Source organism: Chionomys nivalis, chromosome 8, assembly GCF_950005125.1.
Source record: "Chionomys nivalis chromosome 8, mChiNiv1.1, whole genome shotgun sequence".
Taxonomy (NCBI): Eukaryota; Metazoa; Chordata; class Mammalia; order Rodentia; family Cricetidae; genus Chionomys; species Chionomys nivalis.
This window is the reverse complement of record NC_080093.1, coordinates 28,067,849-28,090,449: the sequence shown is the minus strand read 5'-3', so window position 1 is coordinate 28,090,449 and position 22,601 is coordinate 28,067,849. Positions and strand designations below refer to the sequence as shown.

At 39.1% G+C, this 22,601-nt stretch overlaps 1 protein-coding gene across 2 annotated transcripts in view; it reads right to left on the bottom strand.

Moving 5' to 3' along the window:
* The window catches only part of Prkg1 (protein kinase cGMP-dependent 1), a 1,098,375-nt gene that overhangs the window by 181,259 nt on the left and 894,515 nt on the right, over positions 1 to 22,601 (bottom strand). For both annotated transcript variants that reach the window (XM_057777191.1, XM_057777190.1), the window contains exons 6-7: positions 9,397 to 9,474; positions 4,402 to 4,496 (exon numbers count right to left, since the gene is read on the bottom strand). In XM_057777191.1, coding sequence (XP_057633174.1) covers positions 4,402 to 4,496; positions 9,397 to 9,474 — 173 coding nt within the window. The remainder of the gene's footprint in view (positions 1 to 4,401; positions 4,497 to 9,396; positions 9,475 to 22,601) is intronic.

Sequence of the window (22,601 nt, the reverse complement as noted above, 5' to 3'; positions counted from 1 at the left end):
GACATCCAATGCTCACCTATGACCCGCATGGTTCAGGTCAGATAGAGATATGGAAGAATGATAAGATAATGGGTAAATGAATTATCTCACACTGATGAAATAATTTCAGCCCAAGTGTTATTTTTATGCCCATAGGGAGGAACTTACACAAGAGGAAAAATATTTTTGTTTTTCTGGCATACAGAAGCTATTATCAAAGGACAAAAAAAGTGATTGAGTCAGACAATAGTGCATAATTTGTTTTATACAAAGTGATCAAAGTGAATATATAAGTGACTCCAACTTCCCCAGTAACAGAAAGCTACTGGGATGGATATTAATAAAACAGCCTAAAAGATGTCTATAGTCAGAATTCTAATGCTTCCACTACAATGGACCTAAAGAATGTTAGTTACCACTAGAGGCAGACTTTACAGTTGGCAGGGGCTGAGTTCCATAAGCAAGATATACAATTGATAACAAATATAAAATTTTCTCCTATGTCCCTAATCAGTGTTCATATTAAGCAGTCTAGATTTTAAAAAGAATTCTCAAGAGTATATTAATTTTATCTAAATATAAGCATATCAGTATTCTAATGACCTGTCCAACATATTCAGGAGAATTAAACAAAAATTCCCAGTACAAAGGAAGTTTTATTTGTAAGCAAACCACTCATCTGAAATGGTGTTTGATATATGCTCTGAATACAAAATTGTTTCTAAGGCTAAAGGCATCATGTGGTTTGCAACTATTATCCAAAGGATACACAGCTGCTCATAAGACTTTGCATCTTGAAGTTACCACAACTTTTAAGTAACTTAGAAGATGATCTGAGTAAGTTGAAATTTCTTGTGTGAAACATTGAAATTTAAAGAAAAGATAAAGAATACAGATTCAGGTTGAAAAATCATTACTGACTGTCTTAGGGTTTCTATCGCTGTGAAGAGACACCATCACCACAGCTCTCATAAAGGAAAACATTTAATTATGGCTGGCTTACAGTTTCAGAGATTTATTCCATTTTTGTCATGGCCGACAGCATGGTTGTATGCAGGCATGCATGGTGCTGGAGCAGGCAGCAGGAAGTGAATGTCACACTAGACCTGACCTGAACATTTGAGACCTCAAAGCTTGTCCCCTGGTGATGAACTTCCTCCAACGAAGTCACACCTACTCCAATGAGGTCTCACCTCCTAATAGTGCCACTCCCTATGAGTCTGAGAGATCATTTTCTTTCCAACTACCATACAGACCTAAGATACTGACATGTCAAAGCATCAAAACAAGGGACTGATCAGGTCATGTTTACTTCGGAGGCTTTCTTCAATTAAAATCTTAATGTGATAGAAGTCATGTAAAGGATATTTTAGAGAGGTATCTCTAATTGACAGAAATCACCTAATTGCAACCCACGAGCCATTCTGCAGAAGCTGTTAATTAGCTTGCAGATTTGTGCTTTCTAATCAAGATTAGGAATCGAATTTCATATCCTACTCATGTTTTCTTTTTAATAAGCTGAGGTCACATCCTTGCGGAGTAGGCTCCCGTGGGAGTTCAGCAACTGCTCTCTTCATTACAGAAGGCTTTGCAAACTGCCTTCTTGTTTTACCCACTGTCTTAGTTTCATTTCCTGTTGCTGTAATTTAAAAATAAAACATCCTGACAAAGACAACTTGGAGAAGAAAGAGTCTATTGCAGCTCACAATTCCAGGCTAACTCCACTGCTGGAGAAACGTGAAGCAGCTAGTCACATCTAGTTGAAAGCAGGAAGAAAAATGAACACGTTCACACTTGCTGCAGCTCAGTTCTTTCTCTGCTCTTGTGTAGTGCAGAATAGTCTCTATCTAGAGAAGGGAACTATAAAAACCTTCCCACCCATCAACATAATCTCTCACAGATTTGGACAATCCCTTCTCAAGACTACTACTAGGCAATTCTAAATTGTGTCAAGATGATATGAAAAAGTTACCATCACACTCACTATGGTCCTTTAAATGGACATATTGCCAATTTTTTTTCCTAAATTTTTATATTTATAATCACAGACTAGTGCTACCATCAACCTGGGGCAAAGAAGTTCCTTTTTGCTGATGGTAACAATGTATTGGCTTATGTCTGGTAAAGGTGCTGAGAATGAATGAGTGCTCAGCCCTAACTAGGACATCCAAATGGTCCCTCATCAAAGGCCCAGGGAATTTGGAAGAAGAGGAGGTAGAAAGAATATAAGATTTAGAGGACAGGAAGGAGTTGCCAGGAATCACTACCATCCAGAGACTACTCAGCAGTTGGAATCAGGAGCACAACAGACAGCAAGGGATACCTGCACAGGACTGTGCCTTAAACATCCCACCATGGATAGAGGGGAACTGTCAAGGACAGGACACATATCCTGAAGACAGCCACTCCCCAGGGAACTCCATGAGGCCCCATACTTCCTAAGGAGCTTTTGACTGTTAACTGTTACTACAAGAGGTGGAATCATTTTATTTAATGGAGAATTCATTTGAGGAGAGAAGTTAGGAAGAAAGGGTTTGGAGGAAAAGGGTATATGAAAGAAGGCAGTGAGGGATGAATAAAATCCCAATATATCATACATACGTATATATACACATATGTGCAAATGTATATGTATACATGAAATTGTCAAAAATTAACATTTTTTCAAAGTGGATACTAGAAAGAATGAAACATGGAGTTTAGGAACATAAATTTTGATATCAGAACAAAACTTGGTGAAATTTTTATAGCATTGTACTTTCTAGGAAGGTATTTTCAGCTATGAAAGCCATCTGTATTTGGTACCTGACCCCATGACAATAAACTACAAAAGACCCTCTTTTGATTTCCCTTCCCAATTTATTTTTCAGCATTCGACTTGTGATTTCAGTTGCAAATGCATAGAAATGTTTCTGGGGTTTGTTTGTCTCCTTTGTTTTTATTATTTTCTCTGTGGAAATAACATTGTTTTCAACAGAAGCAGACAATTTTTGAACCACAGAAATGACGCAGTATCATTGTATAGAGCCCTACACACATTAAGTAATCAGAGAAAAGACAGATATGGCATGAGTTTTGCAGGCTTCAGTCTAGGGATATATTGCTTGCTGCATCCTTTTGGGAACACACTGTACTTGCTTTCTTCCTGTTTGGAAATTGGGAAAAATCTAATGGCAAATGCATGTTCACCAGACAAGGAGCAAACAAACCCAGTAAAAGATAAATAGAAAGTTATTGTAGTTCATTCTCAATTCCTCTCCAGTGGTACCGTCCAACTAAGATGACGATAGAGACAGCTTGGTGCTGTTACTGTGGCTGTGAAACAAGAAACAGAATAAAACCTGCCCCTTGACTGTGACACCGAAATCAAAACAGCCTAAGCAATTTTTACAGTACCTTTTGATGAGTGCTTACAATCTTAAAATGATATTCTAATCAGTAAATTCTATCCCAATGCTATAGAAACAAAAACAAATTTTTAGTTGGCTCTTCTTCAAGTTCTGAAGATACACATGACACTAAAATCTCAAAAGTATTATATTAATTGATAAGGAAATATGTTGCTTATTGGATGATAAAGGCCCCCAAATTATTTGTCATGCTTTCTGTAAAATGCAGATCACAAAACCAACTTGGCTACTCTTCTATATGATTTGAGAAGAACTCTCAAGTTCTTGCCACGTTCCCAGAAGCTTAATTGAAAAAGCAAAGTTGGAGTCATCTTAACATATACTTCCACGAACCCAGGCTTGCGAGCTTTCCCACAGTGAACTCAGGTGTGTGCGTCTTGCGGTGACAACAGTCACCAGAGGTGACCATCCTCCTGGGAAGGCTTCAGTGCTGATTCACTGCTGGTACCGTTTAAGATTTCAAATTCCTTAGTTAGCCCCCTTCCTCTGATTCTAAGAAAAACTGTTTGCAGTAAGGTCAAGAGTCCCAGCCCTCAGCCGGGCAGTGTGGTGCATGCCTTTAATCCCAGCAGTCGGGAGGCAGAGACAGGTGGATCTCTGTGAGTTCGAGGCCATCCTGATCTTCAAGAGCTAGTTCCAGGATAGGCTTCAAAGCCACAGAGAAACCCTGTCTTGAAAAATCAAAAACAAAAACAAAACAACAGAAAAAAAAATCAACAACAAAAGAGTCCTAGCCTTCTTGTTTGAGTTATATAGAGAGACTTCACTTAAGGAACACAGAGCTGAAACATGTTCTGGTTAAGATCTCATGTTTATGTTAGAAGCTTACTCAACCCTACAGCCGATATAAAGAGATCACAAACCCAGCTGAAATTTAGGAAATGCAACAGCCAAAGGTCTGTGTCTGGTATTAGTGCGGGCCCAAGGAGAAGGGACTGTTGTACCAGAAGCTCAACTTTTCAGTAAGCTGTATAGTATTCAAACAAAAACCGTGCACATATGATCCACTTACCCCTGCAAGGCTTTCTCTCCAAACCAGTCTCCCTTCCCTAAAGTTCTAAGAAAGACGGGGTCTTCACTTGGTGAGTCTTCCCGAGTGACATTCACCTACAAAGAGAGACGAGCATTTAAATCAACTGCGTGCTTGCAAATCCCATGCTTTCCCAAGAATTTATTCTACATATTCCATCTCCTTTTCAAAAACACACTGTTAAGAAATAAGAATTTCACTTAATCTTCATTGGTACTCTCGATTTTATTGCCTTCAATGAAACAACCATTTTGATGAATTTAATGACGTATTCTGTCAAGGTTTTTCCTTTGTTTCTCAATGGTGTTTCCTTGTTGTTTGGGGAAAATATAATTACCCTAAATACTACTTTGCATTCATTCATTTCTTCTAGATATAGTAATAATAATACTACTACCTGCCATCCAGAAAGGTTAAATAATTAAAACTCACCTACCTGAAAAATACAGTGCATTAGAAAACTAATTTATTGAGACAATGCCAAGCACTTAAGCACATTAAAAACAACATGCTTCAGGCTTCTCAACCTAGACATTGGATGTCAATGACCAGAACTTTTATTACTATTAGGGAGGTTTGTGCAAAGTAAAGGAAATTCAATTATTATTCTCCACTGATCCATTTGATTACCCTTCTACATGGTGTTTCAAACCATGCAAATTCCATTTTAACTGTCAGTTACCACTAAGCTATATCATAGAGATGCTAATTTGCATGTTGATGAGGCTTTTATAGATGAAGAAGTTGCAGTGGGGAGTCGTATTTAAAGTAGGAGTTGCTGGTTCTATACTCTCAGGGGTTCTGATTCATTCATGTTAATATAAGCAGCTCAAGCACATTTCCTCTATCTGCATAGCTGTCCCATTACATAAATAGTATACAGCTTAGCAATTCCCTAGACACAACTATAGCTCCCAGTTTTATTCTTATATGTCGTTACTATGATACTACTAACAAATTTTCTACCGATTTCCCTGTACTTGTGTTCTGGCCCCCATGAGTCAGGTTTCAGTGGGTCAATGCTCACACAAATAAAGAACAAGTAAGGACTAAACATGTTCGGTTTTTCAGGTGCTGATGCTGACTCTGAGCACAAATATCTATGTTCAGCAACCATGAATTGAAGTCCATATATATTGGGCTGCCATTAGCACTTACCATTGTAAGGTGGTAGCTTTCTAGGAAGGCTGGGCTTAGACAGCATTGTCCTGAAGCTAATAAAGGAGGAACATATTTTTTTTTCAGATTATATTTGGTTTGGGTGATTATATCCAATTATCCTTGTTGAGTATTTTTCTATTGGATTGGCCTTTGCTGTAAACATTGATGGACATGCTTTTGCGAGAACTACATTTTCATTCCTCTAAAATCAATAAAGAATAAGATTGCTGGATCATATGGCAAACATTTTATTAACTTTTAAAGAAACAACAGTCAAATTGTTTTTTCAGAATAGTTTAATTTTGCCATCTTAGTCAATAGTGTCTTAGACGTCTCCTTGTTTTGCTTTTCAGAATTTGGTATAGTCAACATTTCCCTCCCATGTGTCTCGGATTCATCACTAAGGTTGATTTTTTTATTCATTCCTAATGATTTGTGTTGGGAAGTGGGTATGTGGGGGTGGAGGTATGTGCACATGAGAGCAGTGACTTAGAAGTCAGAGGCGTAGGATCCTTTAAAGATGAAATGAAAGAGAGTCTCCTGATGTGATGTGGGTACTGGGAAGCAGACGTGTCCACTCCAGGAACAGTGTGCTGTCTTGACAACTGTGCCATCGCCCTAGCCCCATATTACAGGGCTTTAATTTGAAATGTAATAATCCTGTTCAATTTTGGAAAATTTCATTTATAGAGAGATAGGGTGTTGATGTTAGACTGTTGTGGATATTTTCAGAATTCTTTGATGCTTTCGCCTTGTGTTGAAAATGCCATGTTCCTAGAGAACAGGAATCTACCAACTAAAAAAATAGAGAATGAACTTAATTTCTAAGTTAGACATTGATGCTGCAAGTATCGAGCTCCAAAGTTTAGAAAAAAATAACTGTAAATTTCCATTGAGAGAAAAAACAAATTTTTAAAAGTTTATATTTTGTTTCTCTTTTGTGTGCATTCATCTAATGGAAAAATAAAACATGGTCTACAGTTAGATAAACAGAACTGAACAAGGGGGAATCGTTTGTTGCTCTGCGACCACTGTTGTGTGTCTCCTCCTATCTCACATTTTTTTTTTTCCAAAAAGAAAAAGTTCTATTCATCAGTGTGGTGGTTTGAATATGAAAGCCCTGGAGGCTCATGTGTTTGGGTCCCTGACCGCTAACTGGTGGAACAGTCTGCGAAGGATTAGAAGGTGGAACATTGTAGGAGGAGATGTGTCACTGGGGCCCAACTTAGAGGCTTCAAAACACTTGGGCCATTTCCAGTGTCTCTTAGTTTCTCTGCCTCCCAGTTACAGAAGAACCTGTAAGCTCTCAGCTGCTCCTACTGCCATGCATTTTATCTGTCACCATGGACTCCAACCCTCTTAAACAATAAGCTCCAAATTAATGTTTTCTTTTATTAGTTACCTTGATCATAGACAACGAACTAAGGCAAGTGTTAACAAAGACAGTCTCTTTACTAGGACTCAGTGAATAGAGAAGCCTGATGACCGGGGTTCAAACCTAGGACCCACACCATGGAAGGAGAGAACTGACCCTTGCAATCTGTCCTCTGACCCGCACTCTGCAACACACACACACACACACACACACACACACACACTGTGACACATGCATCCTCACTCTAGCATGAACTCCCACAAAATAAATAAAAATCCAGTAATATATTTTGAAAAAAATTCGTTACCAGGGTTGGTTTTATAAATTTTATAAATGCATGGGAAAAAGTTACACTGGTTTATCTACAATAAATAGGTTTTATAATGAGTTTATTTACAATTCTAATTTCATAGCTTATTTACCTTGGAACCACTATTTTCTTTCCTATTCCATACAATGGAGACAAGTGTGTACACCTTTTGCTTCTTGCCCTGATTTTAATGTATCATTACAAAATTAATATATTGAATGCAACAATTGTCAGAGTTGTGAATCATAGCCACTACCTTGTATGACTTGAGAAACTAAGAAAAATTCTATAGTTGGTTTACAGAAAAACTTGACTGTGTCCAAGGAATCTAATACATTATGACTGTTTCTCTCTCAAAATTCTAACATTGCACCAAAGTACTGCCAAAGTAATTGGCTCTTGTGGTGTAATCTCCAAGTGCTTCTATTTATACAGGTTACAGAACTCATAAAACAGAACCCCTAATGCATCTGTTTCCAGCTAAAATAGGTTTCAACCCTCTTGCTTCAGGCAATACTGGCAATTTGCAGTAAATGTGACAGTCATAAGTGATTGTACGGTGTCCTTCTTAATGGTTAAGCACAGCTATGCCTTGGCAGCCAATAATTAGAATTTGGAAAGATAACAAAATCAGACTCCAGTATAAACTGTCCTCCTGAGTTCATCAAGTGGTACATAAGCAGGAGAATTTTCTATCCCTGACTCTTTAATCCATGTTAGCTAACAAAGAAGACAGTAAGTAACAAAGTTTGCCAGTTTGTTATGTAAATCACAGTATATTAGCATTTCCTGGCCCCTAACACAGGAAAATAAAAGATATGATTTTAAACATAACTATATTTAAACATGTCATTTTATTATTCCCTTCATTAAAAAAAATACTACATTTTCATTGTGTGAATGTGGGCATGTAGATGGATGTGCATACACCATGGATCCAAAGTATCCAAAGGGAGGTCAGAGGACAGTTTGTGGGAGTTGATTTTCTTTTTCTACTGTGTGGGTCCTGGGTATTGAACTCAGATCTTTAGGTCTGTTTGCACTTGCCTTTTCTTGTTGAACCCTCTTCACTGGCCTCTTATGTCCTTTACAAAATCAGTCCATAATGTATATTTCTATTCCAGACTTACAGATATCAGTAAGATGAACATATACAATAAAAATGTGTAAGATTTGTATATTTTAGTATGGCATGCCATTGTTATAAACATTGAGATATGTGTAATCTTGATCCAAAATTAGTACACAAGAATCATCTAAAATTTAAGTCACTAAAATTTAGAGTCTCCTACCTTTCCTGTTTATAGCATTTCTGTAAGTCTTCTGGTATAAATTCTATAGTACAAAATTTAGTCATTTTGTGCAATAGTTAAGACATAAGTTGACTAATTACAATAATGAAACACGCACATAAGTCTTCTTCTAGGTTTTCCCTTTCCTAGCCTTTCCCTCCCTATCTCTCCTCAAACCTGATATATATAAAAAAGAAACTCTCTTTAAGGATAATGTACAATGAAATGTTAAGTTCTAGTGTGTGGGTAATATGAGGTTAGTGGATTGATGTAAGTTTAACTAATTTCATAGTTCAAAAATAAATACTATGATAGATTCACACTGATTAAAAACTAGAAGAGCATAAGAACACAGTATGATTTTTTCATTCATAACAATATCTGCTTTTCTTCCTCTGATACTTTACTACTTTTAATAGCTTCTTGGCATTCAGTTAACACTCTCCATGAACCTACAATACAACACACATATATTTATATCAGCATTGCCTTTAAGACATCAAGGCATTGGCCTAAGATGAATAAAAGAAGTTAATTTTAGAGAATCAAATTGGGGTCATCTGATTCCAAAGCCCAAATATTTCATTATAAGTAGTTACTGTTCTTAAAGACTAAATAGATTTAAATAGTCATGTGCATACTTTTGCTGATGGATGTCTTTCTGTTTATGTGACTTAGCAGTAGCAAATAGTCTTGCGGTTGTTAATATCCAGACATGAAGTTACATGCCTTCTTTTTTACGTCCTATTTTGGAAGCTCCATTCTCAGACAGAGAAAGAGTAGCTCACGCAGGACAGGACTCAGTGGGTGCCTTCTTGTAATGCGCTGCTCACGCTTACCTTCCCTTTGCTGATGATGAAGAAGGTGTCTCCTCTTGCACCCTGCCTGATGATATATTCTCCATTTTCATAGTGTGTCTGAAAAGTAAAAACAGTAACATAAAAACGAGACATTAATAAAGGAATTATATGCGAAAAGGAACATGTTTTTTTCAAACACCAGCCCTAGGGATGCATTCATGCTGACATGACTTTACCCGTATTCAGATTGTATCATGGTTTGATAACAGTTGACCAAATCAGGAATGGCTATCATGTCTATAACATTTACTTAAAAACCTGTAGTGAGTTTCGTTTTTGTCCATAATTATATTTGTATCTTTAAGTTTATTATTTCAATTGTTTGACAAAACCTGTTCTCCTATCAACTAAGCATGAAGTAAAACAGCACTGCTAACTAAACTCATGTTTGGATAGTACTTTGTCATTTCCTTTGGTTTTCAGTAGTTTAATAATAGCAGTTTTAAAAGAATAAAGAAATTACTGTGACATCCAAAAATCCTCACTTGAATCCAGAGCATCCTTTAGTGGAGGTTAGCAGTCTCTGAACACTTTTTAAGGTGCCCATCATCCCTTAATATCCTTACTTGAGCAATTTGCATTTGGCCTCATTAAACAGAATGTCTTAATTTTGTGGTCAGAATTCTGGTCCAGGATCTTTCTAGCATGAACTACCAGATGGGGAGAGAAGTAAGACCCGAGGAGAATTATCATAGTCAGTGGGCCAGCATCCTGTGGAGGACCTCCCTGCTAGCTCTGGACCCCAGAGTAAAGATTACTTCTGCAGTGAATAAAACTGATTCCATAAGGAGAGGTGGGAGAAAATTTATTGCTCGGTCAGGAGGCAAAATGAGTCCGTGCCATCTGGCTCTTTGCTCCTCCACAGCTTAACAAGGGAGCCATTGGAAAAGAAGATATTACCTTGCAAACTTCTTCCTGAATTACACAAAATACCCAGTATGCTGGTGACTGTAATTCATCCTTACACTCTTTTTTTTTTCAATGCTATTTTTCTTAATGGTTATTATATTCTGACTTAAAGTCACCTTTCATTAATACTTGTCCTTGAAAGATACCATTCTTCTCTCCAAGCACCTAGAAACTCAACAGAGTATCTAAGCTGGTGCTTACTAGTTCTCACTCAGATGTAATTTATTTTTCTAGTAACAAGTTTTTTTAAGTAACAAAGCTTTTCCTTATTCCTTCTCCCATTCTCAACTAGCAGATGGCACAAACAATCTGGTGTGTGCCTTTAAAGAATATTTTCCTGTTTGCACATGCATAAATATGTGCATGTATGTATATATGCATATATATGCATACAAATAACTGTCTCTGAGGTTGGAGAGATAGATGGCTTAGTGGTTAAAAGTGTATACGGCTCTTGCAGAGGTACCTAGATTGATCAGGAGGCTCACAATCATATCAATAACTAGCTCCAGGACCATCTACCCAAATTCCTAATATAATTAGAATATATATGTATAAATAATATATGTTATATATTATATGCATATGACATATATGTATGACATTTATACATACACACATATGCATGCGTGTGCTCATATACACATATATGAGCAAAGTAATTTTCTTTGTTTAAAAAGATCATTGGTTTGGTTTTCATTTCTTGGTGCACTCTGTTGCTTCTCCTGGGAAGGCCCTTCTCCCATCCAGGAGAAGCATGATCCTGTCTGTACTTCCGTGACATGATAGGAAAATCTGATCCATTATATTGCTCAGTTTGGAAGTCTGTTCATCTGTCACACTTCACAAACATCCCCTGCCCAAACTTGGTTAGTAAGAATGGTAAAACATCTTACCACCATTTATCACAAACTTCATCTTATTTCCCACTTAGTTTCTAACAGAAGATGAATCAAAACACACAAAGTAACATGGTGTGTTTAATTTCATGTCCGACATAAGTAGAAGACTTGTACAAAACCTGTGTTGAAGCCAGGCGGTGGTGGCGCACACTTTTAATCCCAGCACTCGGGAGGCAGAGGCAGGCGGATCTCTGTGAGTTCGAGACCAGCCTGGTCTACAAGAGCTAATTTCAGGACACTGTCTCGAAAAAACAAAACAAAACAAAAAAAAAAAAAAAAAAAAAAAAAAAAAAAAAAAACCTGTGTTGAAGAAAAATCTTTCTCTTCAGAAGGAGGCTTCAATTCCAATTGAAAGATCACAACAGTATCTCTGGATGTTTAAGCAGGGAAGAGCCACTCAGGAATATGAGAGCTCACAGCCAATAATAATTATATAAGAGTAGTCAGAGTATGTTTAGGGAAGAAACGCACAAACTCTAAAGAATTCCTCACCCACCTGAGATATTCCTCTTGTCTCTAATTTAAGACATACACTTGCCAAATGGGGTGGATACTTTTCTTTTTCAAGCGATTTGTATCTCACATTAGTTTAATACATTTCTTCTTAATTAAACAAAACAAATTAAACAAAATCCCTATATATCGGACAGGTGTTGCCTCTCAACAAGTAAACAATATTCATAACATATCAAAAGATAAACCGAACTAATACAGCACTGCTGAAATTTCTCATGGGTCCTGTCCTGCATACCCTGTACTGACAGGGGGCTGGCCGTATCTGTCATCTGTTAGCTGATTGCCAGCAGCACCTTAGTCCCAGCAGTGTAGGCAAAGAATCTCCAGACACACCCATTATGGAGGAACATCTGCCCTCAGCTGAAAATAGGCACTATCAATCGTTCACATTCAGAATCTCCTCATCTGAGTTGAGAGCTCAGTAGGAGAATCCAGACACAGTTCTACTGTTAAGCTATAGGAGTCATCTGAGTGTCTTAGTATCATCTGATCTGGACTTCTGTTAAGGCAGCACCATAATTGCCATATGTATTATTATTTGAGTTCACCTATACAGACTTTCACTGGACATGTGTTTCCAGCCCACATGCACTCATAAGACACAGAGGTCCAGAAAGGAGCCTAGTGGGTAAGTACTAAGGGATGAGAGGTTTGGAAGAGATAACACTTCCACGTCACAACCCAGGGACTATGATGACTACGTTATCCTGAAATGTTCAGCTGCACTGGAGGAGAAGGAGGAGGAGGAGGAAGAGGAAGAGGAGGAGGAGGAAGAGGAGGAGGAGGAGGAAGAGGAGGAGGAGGAGGAAGAGGAGGAAGAGGAGGAGGAGGAGGCAAGTTGATCCTTTGAAAGTCTCTCTAGTTATGTGAATCAAATGCCAGAAAACTTAGTGTTTTATAAAGACCATTTGTCGTGCTTCCTTTTGCAAATCAAATTAAGTCTCAGAAATAATACAGAACTACGAGAGAACAGAAACAACAATTAGAGAGCTTCCTTTAAAAATGTTTCCATGCTTCGTAGAATTAAACCCAGCTCCCTATCATGGCCTGTACTACAGTAAATGGTCTGCTCAATGCTGCTGTTTCCAGCTCCTTGTCAGCTTTTCCCACTTTGTCCCCCACCCTGCTGGCTCCCCAATGTCAGGTCCTCAAAGTGCTCCACACGAGGGCTATGGACTCCCAGGGCTGCATGCCAGCTAGTCTCCACTCCAGGGCCCTACTGACCTCCCATGTGATCTCACATACATCATCATCATCATCATCATCATCATCATCATCACACACGTGGCGTGGCTAAATTAGGTCTCTACTATATATGTTCTTATAGTCCTTCATAATTCACAGACCTCTTTGAGCTTATACTAGGGACTTACTACTACGACAATGCTCTTCAGATTACAAGGCAAAGATTGGTTCTTGTTTTGTTCAGTTTGTTGATTTATCTCTCACACCTAACCCATTTTCTTGAAATAGAACAGGTATTAAAACGTTTTAACTAGATATACTGCCTAGATTTCCATAATGCCCACCTTTGGCATAGTCCATCTGGCCCAGACACGGCCTCCTATTGCATCCATTCTTATCACTGCAACCAAAGTGATACAGAACAATTGAAATTATTCCAGTGGTGCATTGTGCAATGACCCCAAGAAGCATCTCACCGTGGTCTGTGAACATTGTCTATATTCTGACTCCTACTTAGGCTCTATCCTAGCTTTACCCTGTCTCCATCCGTCACTCTGTTTCAGATACAGTAGCTTTGTCATTGTGCCTTGTCTGGTCAGACCAGGTCCTCAGGTTATAACAACCTTCCTCAAGAGCTTTGCTCTTATGTTGTTCCCACATCTAAGAGTCTTAACATATTCTATCTAATTCTTACTATCCACACTTACTATCTAAGTCATTACGTTCTATCTCTACCATTGGGGCTGCTGGGATTATTTTCTAAAGATAGATATTAATGGGACATACTATTGGGCAGGTCTGTATCACAGCCTTACCATCTCTTCACTGAGTGACCCAGAGAACAAACAGTTCAACTTTGTCTCAACACAGTGCCAGAGCTGATTATGACAAGCTCCCATGCTGCTGAAAACAATAAGGAAGAATCTCCACAGTCAGGAGCACTGGGACCATAGAGGTTTAACCTTGAAAAGCAACATATGACTAGCGCCCAGACCACTGCCTCTCAGGCTGGAGGAAAGGCAGGCCTGCCAGATGGTGCCTCTCAGACTTGGGGTTGATACAAAGGAATGGGGGGGCTTGAAAATGGGCACAGACGTATCTTATTAAAGGAATTAGTCGTATCGTTACCATAATGAACAGTGATTCTTTGACACTTTCCTGAAGCGTCTAATAGACCAGAAATATATAACTCCATCTGGGAATAGGCTCCACTTTCCTTACTCAATTCAGCTTTCTAAAGTGGTTGTGAGATCTGTTCAGGGGGCTGCAAAGGGCGTCTTTTATTAACGGGATAGAAAGCATTGAGTAAATCACACATAGTAAGGATAACCATAGACTATAGAAGTTTTGTGTGTGGGAATATTTACGTAGATGCTAAACCCTGCTGTGAACAGCAAGTGTTATTTAATTTCTAAGATATTTTTCCTTTCTTTACAAAAGAAACAGGAAAGTGAGGTAACTTGACTTTTATATCATATCATCTTAAGAAAATTTTATTGGTAGTAAAAATGATTACACTAGATTTTCTTCCTTTTGCTTTTATTTTTTACTTTGAAAATTATTTTACTTTGAAAAAGTGCATATGGCAGGTTGAAGCCCTTCTTTAACAGAGTAGACAATCAGGATTTATGCAAACACTTAAAAACTGAACTTCTTTGTCCCTCCCCCGGGCTCCCTTCTAGCCTCTAATAGATTTTTCCTGAGTTCTGACAATATACAACTACATGTACTAATATTTTTGTATATATGATGTTCATACTGACGTTTGGTACTACTCCCAGAGAGAGAAAAACTCCACAAGCTTGTCTGTCTCCCAATGTCAAACATCCCAGAGTTCTTTGGAGCTTAGATCACATCATTTTCCATTAAGTCTCTCAGGCACATTCAGAATTTATGATTCAAAGACAACAGTTAGTCCAGCGGTAGCCTCCTGGACTGACTGAGTCCTTACCCAGAATACCAGACAGAGGAGGAGAAAGTCTGAGCTAAAATTCCACAAATGCTTGGATTTCCTTTGATGTTTAATTGAGCTCTTCTTTGGTTACTCCATCCTCTGAATGGTTTTTCAGACTCCTGGTTTTCGTTGCAGGGATTTTGATGTAACCATTTTCATGTAACATAGTGATTCAGAGAGAGATCAAGGAAAGCACACAAATGCTGAAAATTTCTAAGAGAAACAGGCTCTTTCAGCCCCATTTATTTCAAAACAGAATGAAATCATTTACAGTGTAGACAAACATGCATTCTCCTTCTGCATAATTAAACTATAACTCAAGTTTAACAACTTGATCTATAAAAGCAATTAGCATCGGCAGAATTTGGAAATAGTTTGTCTTGACAGCATATGAAATGCGTCATGGGGAAGCAAACGATGTCATGTCTGAGAGTCACCATTTGAAGAATAAATACTGTTTGAAAATTCTACCAAAATAGATGCATAAAGGAAGAAAAGATTAATTTTCTCCTGAGCACTCTACATCAAACATAGGTATAATTCATTCAATATTTTATTGTTTTAGAAAATAAGCACTTCAGAATTCTCTTTGACAAAGAACCATTTCGTTTGGAGGGTATTGTGGGCCACTGAAGACAATAAAGAAGGAAACGCAGAGAGAACTTAGATTCCAGAGGTGGTGAATGAACCTTTTTATGCACTAGAGGATGTGGTTCTCACATGTTGGTGGCTTTATTATCTCTAGAATATGACAAGAGAAATATTAATAAGAGTTGAGGTTATAGAATCCAGTGTGATTCTTCTTCCTGTTTTAATACACAATTTATGACACATAACTACTGGACTGGGTGAGAGTCTTCTCAAGCATTAGGAGTCAGGAGTCAGGAGGTTGAGGCAGGCATATTACCAGTTACAGGCCAGCCTCAACTTCATGGTGGGTTTGGGACCAGCCTCAGTTGTACATACTGATACTTTATCTAAAGAAATGAAAATATAAAATTAGAAGTCAGCTGAACGATCTCTAATCCCAGCACTCAGGAGACTGAGGCAAAAGAATGACAAGTCTGAGTGCACTCTGGGCTAGACAGGGAGTTCCAGGCCAACCAGAGCCACACAGCAAGAGCTAACCTAAAACAAAACAAAAGAGACAAAGGCTGCCTCAAGGATATGACATTAGGGAAGCAGCGCCAATATACAATAAGGAGTATCTATCATTTTAAGGGCACTAACTGATCAGGAAGGGCACAGGTAGACACAGGGTTCTGGAGAACACTCTGAGATCATGGAGGAGGTTTACTAGTTAGAGAATGATTGGTTGGATCTCTGGGCAGTTCATTCGTTAGAGGAATAAAGCTATTTCATCATGTTAACAAATGTGTGCATTATTGAAATGATGCCCTTATGCCACCCTTTTCTACCTTCATATCACCAGCCCCTCAAAAAGACCTGCCAAACATATACATTAAGTTTCTGAATTTATGAAGACTATCATATAGTAACAGTAGTTACACCAATAAAATTAAAGATACCTAAAGTCACTAAATCTGAACAGAATTGAGGGACATAAAACATTAAACTCCAGAGGTTCTGGCTAGGAAGAAGGAGGAGGAGAAGAAGGAGGAGGAAGAGGAGGAGGAGGAAGAGGAGAAGGAGGAGGAGGAAGAAGAAGGAGGAGGAGGAAGAAGAAAAAGAAATAAAGAGAATAAATGGGAAAAGCAACATCACAAGTAGTATGTGTGCCAATAAAGCACACAGATAAAAAGTTAGTGAGGAAACACAAATCAACAACGTGTGTGAGGAGGTCAGACTGGGAGGTTACGGACTTTGTGGTGACCAGAGACCACCAATGTACTCATCATCCTAGAATGAACTCCATTCTTTGATGAGCCTTTTATGTGCTTACAACAGCTACACATCCTCATGAGACCCACAGCAGACAAGAGACTGACATTGCAGCTCACAAATTAGTATCAAGGGAACAAGTACACTATACTAAAAGTTGAGCTACTGTACATATGCTAGGAATATTCATAAGACTGTTTCTTCTACTAAGCTGCAGCCTAGATTCTAAGTGTTTTAAAATCCAACAGGGCCATGCTACCTTGGCAACCATCCTTACTGATGAGGACCTGCCTTCCATGCTGCCTCTTTCAATTGCCTGCACCCACAGGCTATGTCATGGTGTCTCTGAATATATCCATTGCTACAAAGAAAAGGCAGGATCTTTGCCTTGCCATGGCTACTCATCGAGTTCTGCAAGCACAGATTCTCATGACATGGTTATTATCAAATCCTTGGTGGCTAACTTATGTGCATTTAAGTGGTATTTGCATTCCTGTGGGTTTATATTCCTATTTCCAGCAAAAGAGGGGAAAACGAATTTATTTTTAAGAAATTATTAGCTGAAATGTCACTAATCCTTATGAACACAATAGAACTAAATACAATGTCAATAAAAACTCACTTTACACTCCATTGACAACTCTCATCATGAAAGACGGTGGCTATTATTAATGTAATGGTCACCAGGTGCTCGATAGCATGTAAAGAACAGCTCCACAGGAAGATGACTCTTCAGTTTAAACACTCATTTCTTGTAGATCAAAAGAGAAGCTTAGGCAGTGTGAATAGATTTCCAAGGTCATGGAACAAGTAAATTTAAGAGGCAGAATTAGAATCCATGCTAGCTTTAGAAATTGATGTCCAAACTTTGATTCTCACTGATCTCACAGAAAACCAATCTTCCTTAGTCTAAAAGAAATTGTGTGTGTGTGTCCTTCTCTGTGTGTGTCTCTCTCACAACTTCTCTGTCTGTCTCTCTCTCTCTCTGTTGGTTTCTCTCTCTTACCTCCTCTCTCTCTCTCTCTCTCTCTCTCTCTCTCTCTCTCTCTCTCTCTCTCTCACACACACACACACACACACACACATGCCACAAGAAACAATTTAACAGAAATACAGAAAAGCTGTATAGACATTTATTTTATTTATTTTATCCCAAGGTATAGTAAGAGCCCAGGGCCGTTTGTTCCCTCCTGCCCAGCTAGCTTACTCCTGAAATAACAACACAGAAATTATATTCATTTAAACACTGCCTGGCCCATTATCTCTAGCCTCTTATTGGCTAATTCTCACATATTAGTTTTTCTCATCTCCATTAATGTGTATCACCACTTGACTGTGGCTTACTGGCATGAGTCTAACCAGCATCCATCTTGGGCAGGAAAACTATGGTGTCTGCCACACTGCCCTTCTTCCCAGCATCCAGTTCTCTTTTCCATGCCTATCTAAGGCAGTTTCTTTATTCAACCAATGAAAGCAACACAAACACAAAGGACCTCCTACACTACCAAGGAGCTGACTGTAAACAGGGCTCTAATGCTATCATACTCTACTTAAAACCTTTGATAGCTCAACCCTGAGAATGACACATTCAAACTCTTTATTGGGACATTTTAGACGCTCTAGGATCAGGCACTGGTTTGAATAGTCCCCTCTGTACATGGGTCATTCCAGGGCAGATGTGTATTCCACGATACGCTTCCCATCGGCTACCCACCCCCCATGATGTTCTTTAATGGTGTATCTACTTACAACACCCGCTTCTTTCCTATGACTCCCTGGATCCTCCAGATCACAGTCACCACAGCACACTTTGTCATGGTCACAGCTTTGGTCTTCTGTCTTTCATTATTAGTTACAATTTCTATATTTGCTTTATACATAAATGAGATTAGAGTCCACATTGTTTTATCTTCCTACTCCAGCAACAGGAGCTATAATACCTTTTATATAAAAAGACTCAACAGAATTAGGTTAAACTCAACAGGTTAAACAGAATTAGCATAAATTTGCATTAAGGTACTTGGTTTACAATACTTTTCCAAACCCAAAGAATGGGTTTCAGTTAGTAGCCCAGGCTGTCTTGGAACCTATGATGCAAATTAGGCTGACCACAACTCTTGGAAATCCTCCTACTTCAGTCTCCAAAATGCTGGGATTATACAAGCCATCATGGCTGGATGGTAAATCACAAATATTCTTGACAAGGTAATGTATTCTGTATTCGGTTAAGTTATTAACAAGTTAGCATTGTATACAAATATGTTAGAATATATGAAGAACATATAACATACTACATATAGATGCAACACATGTAAATTTATCTCATTGCATGAATGATGTTGTAGGAGCTGTGGGCTGTGTTCCTGCTGCCCCAGCTCCTGGTCGCCTGGCTAGCTTATGCCCCGAAATAACAACACACAAACTGTATTCTTTTAAACACTGTTTGGCCCATTATATCTAGCCTCTTCTCGGCTAACTCTCGCACCTGGACTAGACCATTTCTAATAATGTGTGTAGCACCCCAAGATGCGCTTACCGGGAAGGTTCTAGCCTATGTCCATCCTGGGTCGGAGCTTCATTGCGTCTGCCCTGGCGATGAGCTGCATTGTGTCTGTCTGAGAGGAGCTGCCCTGCATCTGAGCTCACTTCCTCTTCCTCCCAGCATTCTGTTCTGTTTACTCCACCCACCTATGTTCTAACCTATGAGGGCCAAGCAGTTTCTTTTTTAATTAACCAATGACCTTCCTCCATCAGAATGGGATAATTAGTAAAAATTTTTCAGATGAGGAATTAAAATTAAAAGTAGTTAGCTCTTTGAAACATCTTAGCTAATTTAATTAAAATGCAGTTACAATATTGTGCTCATTTTAATTGTTAAGCAACATTCATATTTAATCCTTTTTAATAGACCAGGATTCATTATTATCTACTCACATTTTTTGATTGTCAGCCATAGCATGGCCATGTCCTCTAGAACAACTGAGGCACCAGGACCAGACAGCCTTACCTGGCTCTTTCTCATCACTGACCCGTCTTTAGTTCCTTTGTTTCTTTCTTTGCTGCCAAACCATTAGCCCTGACTTGCTCTGACCTTCACTATTACTCTACTAGCAGTATGCCAGTATGCCATTATCCCGAATCAGTTCATCTCAATAAGCAATCAAGTGAACAGACACACATATAAAGGCATGCTTTTATGACTTATAGCGCAGAGAGGTGCATTAGTGAAATCAGTCAACTTTAAAATGCCATAAAAACTGTTTTGCCTAGATGTGTTATCCAACATAAAGCCTAAATGGCAGGAGGGTTTGAAGAATGACGCCCGGAAAAATTGGAATGATTAATATGAGCCTTGTGGTGTGAATAAGAGCCAGCCAGATGAAAAGGCAGCTGTGGGGAGAGAAGGACAGATGTGAGAGGATATCCTAGCACAACCAAAGAGAACATCGCAATTCTCAGGATTACTGGGTACTAGGTTAGGTAGCAGGTGAGGGACCCACGGCTTGAGTCATTAAAGTGGCCTTGGAGGCTGTGTCCATGAGTAAGATGGGCTGCTGATGGACAGGGAATGGGAACAACTCGAATAAGGAACAGTTCATACGTTTGTGGGAACAGATATAGCAACTTCTCAAAGACTTGTTGAAACAATGCACATTGCCCACAAACAAAGCTGGTTCAGTAGACAGGGAGCAGATGTAGTTCAGAGAGCAAGTTCCATCCTGCATCGTATTTTACAGGGCAGATGTTGCCTTAGTCACTGTTCTATGGACGCTAAGAGACACCATGAGCAAGACAACTCTTCTAAGAAAAAGCATTTAGATGGTACTATCTTACAGGTTCAGAGTCTTAGTCCATCATCATCATGGCGGTGAGAATGATGACAAGCAGGCATGCTGCTGGGGACCTAGTTGAGAGCTACATCCTGATCTGCAAGCAGAGAGAGAGGAGAGAGAGAGAGATGGGAAGGGAGACTGGACCTGGCATGAACTTTTGGAACCAGCAAGGACACACCTCCTAAGCCTCAAATAACACCACTCCCTGGTAACTAAGCATTCAAATATAAGAGCCTCTCAGACCGATTTCTTTCAAACACCCACAGATACCTAAAAGGTACTGGTCTATGTGGTCCCCAGATAGTCACATGCCTGATTCCAATCGTTGATGGAAGGGAAAAACCATAGGAAAAGCAGTATAGTTTCTGCCTTTTGCAGTTCATTAGTACCACCAGGGAGGATTGAAGAGACGCACTGTCTTAAATTAGATAGGTAAATATGGTCTCAGGATGTACTGAGGTTCCCTAAGCAATTTCAATCATCACTCCCTTCTAAGAATCTCAAGGTCAAAGCCCATGAACAAGAGAGTGAGGGTCTCATAACTAGCTATTTCCTGCACAGAACAGGAACAGTGAGATGCTAGCGTTTCACTCTTCTTTCCACTGACTCGGCACGGGCATGTTTCATGGGTAAAGTTCTTCTGTCTTCCCCTCTAACAAGACCCCTCTGCTTTACACAGAAGCGACTGATTTCTCTCAAAGCGTCCCCCTGTTACCCGAGATTGCTGTACAGGAGATTTCTGAAGCCGAGTGAGGGGAAATCAGGCTATATGAGATTCATTAGCAGACACATAACTCCTGGGTAGGAAGAGAAACAAAGCAGGTGGCAGAGAAATGGAATGATTCTTTTCTATTTGGGACCAATGTGGTACTGGCTGTCAGCTTCTGCTGAACAAGAAGGGCACGAGTCAAGGATACATACCTCCTCCCAGGACATTGGCAGCCTAGAAACAGCACCTGGGGCATAGAACACTTTTTTGACAGTTCCCAAAGCAGTCTGCCCTTAATGACACTTAGATGATTCCTGGTTTCTAATCAATGCCCTTGTGAATAGTCTGTTGTACAATATTATTTTTAGTAGTAGTATTACTATTATTTAAGCTTGAGATTTCACTGCAGAGGTTCCAGAGACCTCCAACAGTAAGGATGGATTTTCTCACTTGTTTAAGCAACATTTTAACACTGTTGCTAATTTCTAACAATGCATTACCAAGCATCGAGCAGCTGTATCGCATCAATATTCCAGAATCATGGATGCTGTGTCAGATGTAGTTGAAAGAAACAGTCTGTCGGGGTCAATATATCAAAACCAGTTCTAGGCAGACACTTACAGTTTGCTGAAGCAAACACATCTTAAGGCAAAAATAAACTAAATGCTTGAGAACAGTACAACTGGGATCTATTTAACAGAGGCACACATTTACAAATAGCCCAAAGTAAATTTCAGGTACAAATCACACAGCACAATGAGATAAAAGTTTTCATTCCCTGCCAGAAGTTATGCCTAAGGGGATGAAAGCACACTGAAAAGGAGCTAGCAATAAAAATCATGTTTTCCAGAAATGGACTAGCTCCAGAGGAGGAAGGCCAAGGAAAAAGGCAAGCAGAAGGGCAGCTCACCACTTAACTTGTCATCTAGTGCACAGCAGAGATGCACACAAGCCCGTAGGGCAAAAGCATGTAGGCTTGCAGGGCTCTGTTTGCAAAAATGCATGTGGGGAAGTAATAGAATATGCAGAGAAGAATGGCACATGAAGAATAGGAAAAGAAACTGCACAGAGAGGAAGTTCATAAGGAGGAAGTTCGACTGCAGTCTTTTTGGCCTGGGTGTCCTGTTCACAAAGTCCCATTGCTAACTTCTAGTCTGTTTTCTGTGCGACCAGGGATTGAACCCAGGGAATCCAACAATGTACCACTGAGTCAAAACTCTAGCTCAACTTGTGAGATATGTTACTGCTGCGGTTTCTTTATTCTTTTCTTCTTGATCCCACTGAGTACAGCATTTCCTTTTGTTTACAGAGTTACGGGAGGTGGGAACCATAAG